Source organism: Lepisma saccharinum, chromosome 29 (genome assembly GCF_977018435.1).
Source record: "Lepisma saccharinum chromosome 29, izLepSacc3.1, whole genome shotgun sequence".
In the NCBI taxonomy this organism is placed as follows: domain Eukaryota; kingdom Metazoa; phylum Arthropoda; class Insecta; order Zygentoma; family Lepismatidae; genus Lepisma; species Lepisma saccharinum.
Window position 1 is genome coordinate 23,900,008 of NC_139257.1, and position 14,820 is coordinate 23,914,827.

Genomic DNA, 14,820 nt, shown 5'->3' on the forward strand with positions numbered 1-14,820 from the left:
AATTGTGACTGATGCCAAGGTTCTATCCTGCGACTCTTGGCTCACCAATCCGAGCGATCCCGCGCGACTCGCTGCATGCTTATTCAGCCGTAACTTCGTGTACCGTCGTCGTAAGTTCTGTAAGTTGTAATGTGCTTTAGAGTATTCCAAGTGTAATCAGAGACTAATGAGAGTTCGATGATACAAGTAATCCAAATGAGAGTCAAATGAGAGCGAACTCGGGGAGTGAGCTCCCTTTTATAATCTTAGGCTTCGAAAGGTTGTTAAACCTTTCGAACACGCTGGATCTTGTTTAGATCCACGCATTTGCCTTTCAGTTCCTTGTTTAACGGAAGTTACACAGTTTGCGCATTCTTGGGATCGCCCGCTGGTCGGATAATTCCAGGAAATAAACAAGCGTAAATATTCTCTTGACAAGGTTTTCTCGTATTCGTAATCTCCATATCTCTACAATATAAAAATACATATTTAGTTATTTTCACCAAAATTTGGAGTTAAATATGGACTTAAGATTGTAATAATACAGCACACTATATGAGCTATATAATATACGGTATGTTTAAATTCATATTAACTGTAAAACAACACAAAATGTAAAGGGTTTTCAAATAAGAATGATATGATTTTGAAATGAACTGGCAACTATGCTTCAAACGTTATAACTGTCACTACTTGTCATTTGTGTTTAGTATACTGTGACAATTCATCATGACTAAATACACGCTTCAAGAACGTTTGGTTATTATCCAAAAAAATATGAAATAGACGTTCATTTGAAACTTGAAACCGTTCATAATTTTGAGCAAAAAATTATCTTCTCAGATGAAGCTTATTTCTGGTTAAGTGGATAGCTTAACAAACAAAATTGTCGTTTTTGGAGTGGCCTCCAAGAAGTTGTGATTTAACTCCTTTAGGTTGCTTCTTCTGGCGTTATTTGAAATCTACAGTCTATGCAAACACACCACGAACCCTTGAAGCATTAAGATTGAACATCGAACGCTTTATTCGTGACATTAGGCCCGAGCTATTGCACAAAGTCATCGAAAATTGGGTTCATCAAATTCACTCGTGTGCACGAAGTCGAGGTGGACATTAAAATGATGTTATTCAAAACATAATGTAATAAACTATGTTTCAAAATAATATAAAAAGTTTGTTTTTATCTGAAATAGTTTTTATTTTATTTCATTGTAAAACCATATCATTCTTATTCGATAACCCTGTATTTTGATTTTCTGTTATAAAACAATGAATAGCAAAATTGTGTTGTAATTGTTCGAACGTGAATATCCTTCTGATCTCTCTTAAGGTGGATTTATATTAACTATAACTGTGTTCAATATCGCAAGAGTAATGGGAGTGTATTTCAAATTTGTCAGTTATTCGCAAGAAATTCACCCAACGCTTTCGGTCACACAGAGGCATGTAGTTATTGCTTGAATATGGAGTATATGTTGAGAAATGCTCTGAAATATGGAAATAATATGTAAAAATGACTAAAATATATAAAATATGCGATAAAACTTGATACATGAATAAATATGGAAAATAAAAACTAAATTTTTCTAGTCTACATGCCACGATGAGCAAATATCATACGGTGTCTCCCTCTGTCGAATCTTCCGTGAAGCGGCGGCTAACACGCCGGGCAGTGGGAGGGCCTATGGCTGTATTTAGACGCTGACCTTGGCACTGGACGCGTCAGTGCTTCAGTATCCAGATAGCTGGTGTCCAGTTTGCTCTTGTTTATGATGTGTTAAGATGTTAGCAAGTGTTTTAGTTTGTTTTGTTTTAGTTTACGTATTACTGGTGGTTTTCTACAGTCCAATAATGCAACGCTATATGTACAATTTTACACAACGAATTTTTATGTACGAATTCTTACAGGGAAGTTAAAATACGTTTTGCAGCAGAATTCCCAGATGTTCCTGTTTCACAGAGAGACAGTGTTTGGATAGTAGTGAACAAATTTAGATAATAGGTATATAAAATGACATTTTGGTTTTAAAATTGTGACTACAGGGTGGCTCAATAAGTCACTTAACAACCCAAGTACAAGTCCACTGCAGCGCGCAACATGGAAATGGTGATGACCAATCGTTATCAGGCCAAGGGGGAACCACATTGACGCCACCCACACGGTCAGCGGCCATCTTGATGTCCGCCATCTTGAATTCAACTTAAGAATTTTAAATGGGAAGGGGGTCGTGGGACATATCAAAATGGGCTAGAATTTCACGAGAAATGCAATGGTGAAGGTTTTTTCGACGTATCTTTAACCAGTAAAAAGTTATGACTGAATTCCTGTACCAATTTGCTCCTTTTCGAGGTATTAGAAAAATGCCTTAAAATTTGTTTAGCGCTTCGGTAATGCATGGAGATCAAAATGACGTCTATGGAGAGACGTTCGCATGCCATTGCACATTATTTTAATCGGATGCATCCATGAAGAGCTGCGCATATGAATGGTTGTCGCGAACAATTACCAGTGTGACGCTTCCATTGAATTAAAAGTCCTTCACAGTGACAAGGCTAATGTTTATGTTCATAAGGAAGTTCATAAACAGAATATTCGATGATTTTTATCTGATAACCCATTTTTGACAGATCAAAGCTGAATGGTTAGTGTTGGTAAGTTAATGGTGTGGCGTGCTGTGTGGAACACGATTGGTTAGTCAATTTTCCATCAACGGAACCTTAAATGCTTAGGGCTACTTGGATTTGTTAAATAAACAGTTTTTTTCATCCTTGCTTATGGAAGAAGGTACTTTTACAGAGTTTTTTCAATAGGGAAGAACACCAGAACACTTATGGGAACGTTATGAACCAGTTTTTGTCCAAAGTTAGTTATCAAATGACAAGGGTCACATATTCTGTTTATAAACTTCCTTATGAACATAAACATTAGCCTTGTCACTGTGAAGGACTTTTAATTCAATGGAAGCGTCACACTGTAAATTGTTCGCGACAACCATTCATAATGCACAGCTCTTCATGGATGTATCCGATTAAAATAATGTGCAATGGCATGCGAACGTCTCTCCATAGACGTCACTTTGATCTCGATGCATTACCGAAGCGCTAAACAAATTTTAAGGCATTTTTCTAACAGCTCGAAAAGGAGCAAATTGGTACAAGAATTCAGTCATAACTTTTTACTCGTTAAAGATACGTCAAAACAACCTTCACCATTGTATTTCTCGTGAAATTCTAGCCCATTTTGATATGTCGCACGACCGCCTTCCCATTTAAAATTCTGAAGTTGAATTCAAGATGGCGGACATCAAGATGGCCGCTGACCGTGTGGGTGGCGTCAATGTGGTTCCCCCTTGGCCAGATAACGATTGGTCATCGCCAATTTCAAATTCCATGCCGCAGTGGCCTTGTACTGAGGGTGTTAAGTGACTTATTGAGCCACCCTGTATAATCCCAAATTTGACTTAAAAACTGCACTTACTACAAGAAATAAACATATCCATTCTAATAGCACATTTATATTCTTACCAGAATACTAAATTTATTCCTGTATATAGTTTTTTTATTTTTGCTTCTCAAATATTTACAGCAGATTTCGTCAATGTTCCGTGAATTGCATAACTTGCAGGATAATTCTGACCTCAGAAAGTGTTGAAGCGGTAAATAAACTATAAATTTCGTGTTTAAGAGTCTATTTCGCATTTTGCAGTTCATTTCGCATTATTTCGTGACAAAACAGGGTGGGAAAATTCATCTCACACCTTTCAGAAACATGAAAAATTAGAATGTGTTATTCCACATTTCGTGTTTTCGTCAAAAACGAAATATGCATGCCTCTAGTAATTTGTAACTGTTACATCTATTCTACCCTATACAATCTCTTTGGCTCCAACTGATGGCACTTACTCTGGCACGAAAGGTAAATATGGTATTAATCATTGCCTTTTGTTTATTTGTTTCTGGTTTGTTGACATTACCTATGTAATGTACAGCCAGAGCGTCGTCAGGCACACACTAAGGTAGACGCCGTTACAATATAATGTTATTATGCATTATGTATACGTTTTTTGTTTTCTATATTTAGATTTCATAGTTATATTTGTCTTTTATTATAGTTTTTCTATTATTGTGTATTGCGTTTAATGTAATCTGCTAATTATATCTTGAAAGACAGAGAACGCAGTCACGCTGTTTTGTGAATTTTCATACTATCCTTGGTAAAGAATATTTGAATTCAAAACTAATCGCATATCTTTTTTTGCTACAACAATTTTGAGGCCAAGATTGTTGTTGGGGAAGTGGACGTTCCCCCTGTCCCCCTAGGATTTCGCACCCTGATTCTCAGTCACCATGGTAACATGCTTTTTGCAGGTGATCCAACCATGTGAAGAACTGATGCTTCGCTGCACTTGGGGAGGATACGAAGTGCATTGTAAAGAAGTGATCAAGATGATAAGAACAGCGTATGGATTCTGCTGCAGTTTCAACTATCTTCTGACGGATTCGGAGTACGATATGTAAGCGGCTTGTACAGTAGGATCCATGAGTATTACAATGCAAATTGTCCATCACCATGTTCGTGCACTTTATTTGATCCAATAAGAGCTTCAGGAATTTAAAGAAAACTCAAAACAAGCTGTTGACAACTTCTGCACTAGAATACATAGAAATCCATCGCTTAAAAACACATAGAATGTAAGACAATTTGCACGGTAATACTCATGGATCCCACTGTACAGTATCAGATATTCTGGGTGAGTCAGCGCTTAAGCCTGTAACTTACTTTTCCATTGCTGAGTGCTAGAATTTTAATATATCGCAATAAGGGCGGATAAAATCATGATTTCAATATTTTAATCAATTTTTTATTTTTTAAAGAACGGATAAATTGCTTGAATGTTTTTTGGTTTGATTGATTGAGTTGATGTTTAAAGTCCACTTTATGCACAGAAAGGCTAATCGGGACTTTTTGAAAAGGAATACCCCTAAGCGATAGTACCGCCCTCATTCACCATTTTCTACTCTCATATATAACACCGGTACCCCTGGTTCGTAGTGCGATACGCTGACCACTCCGCTACGGAGTGCGGCAAGAACTGGAACCACTATGTGCCTCCACCGGGCATCGAACCCGGGATCCCTTGATTACAAGGCAACGACGTTACCACTACGCCGTCCAGGAGGCTGAATGTTTTTTGGGCACCGTACATAAGGATACATATTTTTTATAGAAAGAATTTTTCTGATAAATGGACCTGCAAAATATTTGAACAGTTTGATTAAAGCAAATAAAAATTATATGTATATATATTTTTTTCTGTTTCTGATACTTTATATGCACTACTGCGGAAATGATTGTTGAATGTGTTAATGAAACTATAATAATTTCTGTAACATTTCTTCCAGTGAGAATAAAACAATCTGGATGTACTCTATAATTGTAACTTAAGTTATTTTTATAGTCTTTGTAGCTAAATTTTAGCATTTTTAATAATACAGTAAAACCTCGTTAATTCGGACTAATGGGGGATATGTTGACCGGTTTAACGAAAGTCCGGATTAACTGAAATAACCTAAAAGAACAGTAGAAAGTGCATTAAAATTCCGTTCATAGCAACAAAACACGTTTATTATGGTGTATATAAAGGGCATAGGCCTAAATACACTATACAGTAAAGTGTAAAGCAATACTGTGCATACAATGCAGTACGAGGGCATTCCTGTGTCAATGCGGCTTCTTCCGAAAACATTGTGTTTTCAAATCAAAAGATTTTGACTTGAACAAAGGAGTTGAACAAGGAGCCTCAGCCCCTTACTATTTAATGCTAATGGATCAAATACATAAACATTGTAGAAGAAGAACTCGAAAAAGTAAAGTTGGGAATAGGAAACTGACATTAATAACATCAAATAGAAAGTACAACATACAGTAATAGAATGGGTCAGCTCCATACAAGATAGAGAAATTATAGTGAACCCGAAGAAGAGTAAAGTAATACATATATCAAAGCATGAAAATGAAGAGAGATTGGAAATAAAATGGCAAGGAGAACAGCTAGAACAAGAGAATAGATATGAATATTTGGGAACAATAATAACACGATGAAAAAGTAAAAGAAGAAATAAATAGCAGGGTTCTAAAAACAAATAATATATATTACCAAATAAATAATACAATAGTAAGAAAAAGGAGGAACAAGAAAATACTAAATTAATTATTTATAAAACAGTAATTATACCAACAATGCTCTATGGCATAGAAAGCATAACGCTCCAAAATAAGCATAAAAGTCGATTAAGAGCAACAGAGATGAAATACCTCAAAAGAATCGTTGGAAAAACCAGACGAGATAGAATCAGGAACACTAAAATCAGGGAACAGCTACAAGTAGAATCAATTGAAGAGTTAATAGAGAGAAGAACACTGGGCTGGTATGGCCATGTCATGAGAATGGGAGAAGAAAGAAAACCGAAACAAGTAATGGATACGAGACCAGAAGGAAGGAGAGGAAGAGGAAGACCTCGGATACAATGGGAGCAATACCTGTCAGAGATGGTTACTAAAAGAGGAAAGGCACTAATGGAAGTTAAGAGAATGGCACAAGATAGGAAGAGTTTGAGCAGATGGCTGAAGGACCCCGACGCCTAACAGCACGAAGGGGAAGAAGAAGAAGAAGTAAAAAAATATTGAATTTTAAATCAAGATAAAACTAAGTGTGTTTAGTGTTATATATTACATTTTCTTTCGTATGATCTTCACCTCATCAGTACATATATTTTGTTTTCTTTCTTGGAGCTTAATAAACAACATTCAATCATTTTGAGATTAATGTACTTTCACCAAAAGTGATTCTGATATCTACAAATTCCTTGTGTACATTATTCTTTAAACTATTTATTTAAAGTGTCCCACTCCGTGGCCGTGCGGTCTAAGGCGCTGTGCTTTGGGCTCCGACTGCGGGACGGCATGAGCTACTATGTGAGAAGCGTAAACCGGTCTGGGAAATTTCCTATAACGGCTGAGTTTCGAAGATCTCCACACCTCTATGTAGGATTGTGGGAAGGAGACCGGCAGTCGGGAGATAGGCCAAGGCCCTTTTGGTGGGGGAAGGAGCAGACAGACACACACACACATACACTCTCTCTCTCTCTCTCTCTCTCTCTCTCTATATATATATATATATATATATATATATATATATATATATATATATATATATATATATATCAATTATTAAGTAATGAAATTATAAAATATACAATAAGTTATATGGACTGTCCTTCATTCAAAATTCGATTGCAAATTTAATATTATAATACACTACTAGGGGAGAGTCGTACAGTACCGGCCGTCCTACAGTATCGGCCAATTGCTAGTTCGGACATTTGACGCTACATAGCAGTAGTTGACGACAGTAGGAGGGAAGGGTATATATTCGTGTGCGCTTTCACGCAGTATTGAGAGAGCTGTGCCTGTGTTACTGTAAAGAGTGAAGTAGTTGCGTGAGAGAAATTATTTCTGGGGCCCTGGTATTCATGTTCGAGGTAAGTGTTTGATTTTATTGTCAGATTCAGTTTATCGGTATTCTATAAGGATACGAAAACCTGTAAATAGTTTAGCAAATTGATTATAAACAACGTGTAATCAGAACTTTTGTTACCGCATAATAATGATCGTACAGTATCGGCCAGCGAAGTGTCGTCCAGTATCGGCCACACAGAATTTCGTACGCACCTACTACAGGCCTTCTTGCTTTGGTTTTCAGAGTAAGATGGAGGACGAGGAGGGCAACAAAAGAGGTAAATGGACTGAAGAGGCCATGAAAGAGGCGATAAATGAGGTAATGACAAACAAAATGACAGCAAAACAAGCATCTAGTATATATTGTTTACCAAGAAGCACGCTAAGAGATAGATTGAGAGCAATTCAACGTGGTATGGATGTGGACCTGACACCTCAGATGGGCAGATTTAAGAAGACGTTTGATGACGAAATGGAAAAACAATTACTTTCGTATATGAATGACTTGGACAATAAGTTTATGCCCCTAAGTAAATAAGAAGACAAAGAAGACAACTGTAGAAACTGCACAATGCATCCATCATTTGTCTAGAGTCCTTTGAGGAAGATTGGGTTCAGTCTACCGAATGTGAAGTTTGGCACATGTTGAATGCGTAGACCAAGAAAATATTTTGTATTTTGTGACTATTGTAAAAATGTCATTTCAACTCCGCTTTAACGGACTTTATTTCCACATTTCTTAATACCACACCTTTGTACACATACATTACATTTTTATCATAAAACTGAAGCATTTATCAATAGTTACCGCCACCTAAAATTAAAATATTGACTGGCCGATATTGGACGACAACTTTTCCACTCATTGAAAATTCAGCTTTTCGTTTTTTGTATATATCTTGTACTTCTAAAAACATTTCAGAGAAATTAAACCAGTGTTCCTTAAAGTATGCATTGAGGTATCGTATTACTATGTTCAATCCGACTATCTCCTAATCCTTTATCAGTTATAATTAATAAGCTTAAGGTGGCCGGTACTGTACGACTCTCCCTTAATGCGTGACCAGGGGGAGGGGCAAGAATGAAGAGACATTATCTCCTAATCCTTTATCAGTTATAATTAATAAGCTGAAGGTGGCCGGTACTGTAAGACTCTCCCTTAATGCGTGACTAGAGGGAGGGGCAAGAATTAAGAGACATTAAGAAGATAATAGTTTCCGATATAAATTCACATCTAAATGCTATTATAATTCTTATTTATAAATATATATATTTTGCGGTAGCTGAGGAAAGGTGATGCAAAATGGAGAAGAATTAACAAGTCGGAATAATGTCTGTGTTCTTGGTATTAGTGCTATCAGTGTCATTAGAGATGAGGCTTTTTGTTGTTCGTTCTTTTTGTGTTTTCGATATTGTTCCAGTAAAGTTTATTCTTCAAAAATAATTGTTGATCTTGGTTGTTAGACCAAAAACTCCAGGACAAGATCGTTGGTGGGGGAATTCCCCCCGGGGATTTCGCACCTTATTCATTTTAAAATTAGTAGGATTTTTTGTTGACAACTAATTAAGTTACTGCCGCATAACATAATAAGCATATTGCAAAACAATATCGCAATTTCAGTTAAGAGATTTTGATGTAATTAAATCCGTATATATATTCATGGTCATGATTTTTATTGGAGGAAGGTGCAAAGGAGGATTGCCAGTGTAGCAAGTTGTGAAGGGGGTTCGAAAAATCCAATTCACCCGGGCGAAAATTTTATCTAAAGTGGCCCCTGAATGTTACCTTTCTTAAGCATAAAGTCCATTAATGTTGACAGGTATACTTTTGTGAAAATTATTATTATTTTAAATTTCAACATGAGCTTAGATGATTAACATAGACACCGAATCCTATTCAACTTTATTGAACTAATACTCGTTTCTAACTATGTGCGTAACTTGTTGGTTGCAATGGGGGACGCTTGCCCAACTAACTAACTAACTCTCTGGCCTTCTTAAACCCGAAGGTTAATAGCTGCAGCAACACAGGCCTTCCATCTGTCCCTATCTTGAGCAAGATCTATATACTCTTTTCCATCCCTACCGATTTCCTTTAGGTCCATCTCAACGTTGACCCTCCATCTTCGTCTTGGCCTTCCTATAGGTATCTTACCATCAGGTTTCCCAACAAGAATCCTGTCAACTCCTCTTTCCTCTCCCATTCGTGCCACATGGCCTGCCCACCTAAGTCTTTAGATTTAATTATTCTAATAATATCTGGACATGAATACAAATTATGTAGTCCTAAATTATGTAACCTCCTCCACTCACTTGTCTCCTCATCCCTTTTAGGTCCAAAGATTTTCCTAAGGATCTTATTTTCAAATACTCTCAATTTATGTTTGTCTTTCAATGTAAGGGACCAAGTTTCGCATCCATATAATACTACAGGCAAAATTACTGTTTTGTATATTTTAACTTTTAGTTTCTTAGATATTAAACGAGAAGACAAAAGTTTATGAAGAGAGAAGTAACATGCATTTCCTGAATTAAGCCTCCTTTTTATTTCCTCTTTAATATAATTTTCATTTGTTAATATTACTCCTAAGTATTTGAATTTGGAAACTGGTTCAAACGAGTTGTTATCAATAAATAGATTTTGATTAATACCTAACACTTGGTTTCGGCCTGTAAGCATATATTTAGTTTTCTCTTTGTTAACTTCCAAACCTATCTCTTTAGCAGTTTTGAAAAATATTTTAGTATTATTCTTTATTGTATTCACATCATCCCCCAGTAAGTCTACATCATCTGCATATGCTAACAACTGAGTCACACCATTTAATTTTAGTCCTTCTTTAGTTTCTTTTACCTTCCTAACAGCATATTCTAAGGCAAAATCAAAGACCAATGGAGATAATGCATATCCTTGTTTTAACCCATCATGAATTGTAAATTTTTCAGACACATTAATACCCACACGAATTTTACTTTCTGTTTCACTGGTGCATACTTTTATCATACTAACAAGCTTCTTAGGTATTCCAAACTCGACTAATATATTATATAATTTATCTCTTTTGACCGATTCATATGCTTTTTTGAAATCAATGAATAGCTGATGGACATTTTGATTATATTCCCACTTTTTTTCAAGTGTCTGTCTGATGTGAAAAGTTTGATCTGTAGTTGATCTGTTACGTTTAAATCCACATTGATAATCACCTATAATTTCATTAGCATATGGGGTTAGTCTTGTTAAAAGAATGTTAGATAATATTTTATATGTTGTTGAGAGTAGAGAAATTCCACGGTAATTATTGCAGTTCATTTTATCACCTTTTTTAAACACAGGAACAATTATGGATTCTTTCCACTGTTGAGGGATTTCTTCTTTATTCCATATTAAACAAATAATTTATGAATTTGACATCATATTTATTCAACTCAGCTGGTATTAAATCAATGCCAGGTACTTTGTTATTCTTTAGCCTTTTAATAGCATCTTTAACTTCAGTCAATTTAGGTTCTGGAAATAAAGGTTCTGCTGTGTGCACTTCATTTACTTCTGATTTATCTCGTACATGAACATTTAAAAGGTCATTAAAGTAGTTCTTCCATCTATTTAGAATATCGCTTGGGTCAGCTAGAAAATCACCGTCTTTATCTTTTATCAAGTTTACTTTAGGTTGCCACCCCTTTCTAAATTCATTTACACCTTTATATAAATCTCTGATATTTTTGTTTTTGCTGTTTGTTTGAATTTGGTTAATTTTACTTTTCAAGTAATCTCTTTTTTACTTCTAAACATGCGGTTAACTTCTCGCTTTATTTTATTATAATTGCTTAGATTTGTATCATCAGAGTTATTTAACCACCTAAGTCTAGCCTGATTCCTTATTTCTATTAGATTATGATATTCATTATCAAACCATGGCTTACTTTCGCTTTGTTTATGGTATCCTATATTTTCTTTAGCTGCTGATTCTATTGTATTACGTATGTGCTCCCAATTCTTATTTACATCTCTTTCATTTATATTTTCATCATCATTTAAATCCTGCAAAACATCAAATCTATTTTACAGTTTAATTTGGTAATCTTTCTTCATTCTTTCATCAGTAAACTTTACTGTATCAAATTTTATAACTTTTAGATTTTGTTGCTTATGATTTATCACTGAGAGTCTTTCTCTTAATTTAGCAATTACTAAATAATGGTCACTGGCACAGTCAGCACCTCTATGTAAACGAACGTCAATTATACTAGTATGACTTCTCTTATCAATGAGAATATGATCTATCTGATTATGAGTTTTACCATCTTGAGAAGACCAGGTATATTTATGGATATCTTTATGTTTAAAAGTGGTACTTTTCACAATTAAATTCTTTGAGGTTGCAAAAGTAATTAGTCTTATACCATTATCATTACTTAATTCATGAAGACTTTCTTTACCAATCGTGAGTTTGAATGTATCTTCTTCATGCTGGGAGAATTTATCAAAGACCTGTTATAACTCTTCATAAAAATCATCTTTAGTATTATCATCTTTATCTTCCGTTGGTGCATGTATGTTTATTAAAATAATTTTACACCACCTACCCTGTAAAACTGCATATGATAGATATCCTATCATTAATAAATTCTACTGTTTTAAGAGCAAAGATAATTCTATTATTTATGAAAAAGCCTGTTCCAAAATTATGATTTTCAGTACCACCATAGAAAAAAGTATAATTTTTAGTTTTACAATTCCCTTCTCCTGGCCACCTAACTTCCTGGACAGCTACTACATCTAATTTATACTTAACTATCTCATTAACTGTACACTGAAATGCCCCAGGCCGGTAAATTCTCAGAACATTCCAGGTGTCTAATTTAATATCCTTATTCCTAACGTAAATCTTATCCTTAGTCCAGGGACCTCCCAAAGTAGTCCCCACCCGGAGATCCGAACGGGGGACTATTTTACCTCCGGAATATTTTAACTTGGGAAGGACACTTGCCCAACCCTCAAATTGTCAGTTTTACTAAAAATTACAAGTTAAGGGTATTTTTGTTAACCCCCTTCGGCCTGAGGATAAAAATAATAAAGAGCATAGTTTGTGATTGTGCAAACGTGAGTTATTTAGTAAAATAGTCATGGACGTTATTTGTATTGGATGGGAGACTTTCGATTCTGCCCCACTCCTCCCCCTCAAAGTTTGGCTCCAACTCACGCCATGTCCCTAACATGATGTTCTAATTATGTTATCAACCTTCATAGAGGGTAACATAAAAAAATACATATCAGAAAATATACCACTGCTCTCTAAAGAGGGGGGATTCTAAAGACCACAAGAGAAACACAATTTTTTTTGTTGCATTAGTCGGATTTTTATTAAGGAAGTCCAGAACAGTTCCGAGCACAACTAAAAATTTAAGTATCAACGTAACGAACTTTTTAGAAAAAAGTGTCTGTGCATTCGAACACCCCTACCCCCTTCGAAAAAGGATAATGCGATAAGCAACGTCGCGCCTCTACATTAGTAATTTGGTGCTATCATGATCGCGGCCGTACCTATATCTACTTATCCCAAGGGCTGCGCCAGAGGCTGTGTGTCGGTTCTCCATTAGTGTGGGCAGGTATAAATGTAATACACCTGTCTCTCTCTGTCTCTCTCTCTCTCTCTCTCCCTCTCTCTCTCACACACACACACACTAACACGAATTTTACCGGAAATCGTATGAAAAATAAAGTAAACTCAGCCTTATGCTAAAAACACAGTTAACGGCAGACGCGGACTCGTCAACGGTTTTAACGATCGGAAATTTGAATCCCTCATAGGTAGCTCGAGAGAACGTTTCTCGAGTTGTACTCATAATTGTATCTGGTGAACAGTCGTTGCCTCCGATTCATCTGATTATCAATTGTTACGTAAATAGTTACCACGGGAGTTGCGCTACTGAAAGAAGTTTATTTCTGGACCATGCCTGGTATATTGATTCAGCGAGACGATCTTCACATCGAGTTCTACAGGTAAACGAACGTTTCTTTATTCCCTTTCTATTATTCTCACAACCCTGCCAGACCAGTTAACCATCGAACTGTTAAAATCTAAAGTTTAAAATGCTCCCCTTATTTCACAGGGGTTAACCCCCTTTGCTTCTTTACGGTTACCGTTGTGTCTCCGGGGCGTTACCCCAAGCCATATGTGTACCTCTCGCAGCCAATACCTCTTGCAAACTCAGAACGAGTTGCTCTAGGCTCGCATAGTCTAGGTTCGATCCCAAACCTGAGGGTTTTTATACTCATTGAATATCAAAAATACAAGGTACAAACGACATAAACAAAGCGTGGTTGATAAATACAGAGCATTACCTGACATTCGCTACGAGACTCGGCGGCAAGCGGCCCGGCGTCAGCGCTTGTCTTTCCCGGTGAACGGGGTCCGCGACAGTCCCATGCTACAGTCTGTTTCTTTTCGCTCTCCCTGCCTTCGCTCTCTTTCCCTTCTGTTGACGTTGCAGACTGACGCCAGTATAATCCTCCCTCGGAAGTTGTGTTGTGTCGTGTCCGTGTGTTGAAGATTGTGGCTTAATATGGCACCACAAAAGTTTACATTACAACAAAGGATTTATCTTGTCGAGTGTTACTTCGAAAGAGGAATTGTGGAAGAGTGCGACGACGTTTTGCAACGAAATTTCCTGGTGTTCCCGTTCCACATAGGATCACTATATTAAACTCCGTAAAAAAGTTCAGAGTAACAGGGTCAGTTCTGAATAAAAGTGGAAAGAAAAATGGGGAAATCTAAAAACTAAAGTATACAAAGACAATCCGCACACCACCTTCTGTAGTCAAGGGTAGTACACAATATGAAAACTGTAATTTTAATAGCCGACACTACCGACTGTCGCTGACCCCGTTCACCGAGAAAGACAAGCGCTGACGCCGGGCCGCTTGCCGCCGAGTCTCGTAGCGAATGTCAGGGAATGCTCTGTATTACACGACGCTTTCCTTAATTGAACTGCGCATACGTGCATTCATATGTGTGGAAGCTTGGGTTGTAAGAGGGCGAACATACAAAGTTTCTGTTAAAACGTTTGGACGTAGATACGTCAAAATGTTAGTTATAATATTTTTTTATGCTTACCACATTCCAAGCATCCCATTCCTTTCATTATGTGGCGCTTTTCAAATCAATTTTCCCCCGAGGAAAAGAAAAGCCCTTTTGGAGATGAAGACCCAGAGTTGTAGGCCTACCCCCCCCCCCACCCCCCAAGATTCGGACCTTATCATACCCGCATCATTTTGAACCTTGTATAAACCATTTACCTTGGCTACAGCCTATTGTTTG

The 14,820-nt window shown here is 36.6% G+C and overlaps 1 protein-coding gene across 1 annotated transcript in view; it reads left to right on the forward strand.

The window, feature by feature from the left end:
• The window catches only part of LOC145981435 (sodium channel protein Nach-like), a 55,541-nt gene that overhangs the window by 24,925 nt on the left and 15,796 nt on the right, over positions 1-14,820 (forward strand). Inside the window, exon 4 of the mRNA XM_083114668.1 lies at positions 4,348-4,493. Within this exon, the coding sequence (XP_082970794.1) occupies positions 4,348-4,493 (146 nt within the window). The remainder of the gene's footprint in view (positions 1-4,347; positions 4,494-14,820) is intronic.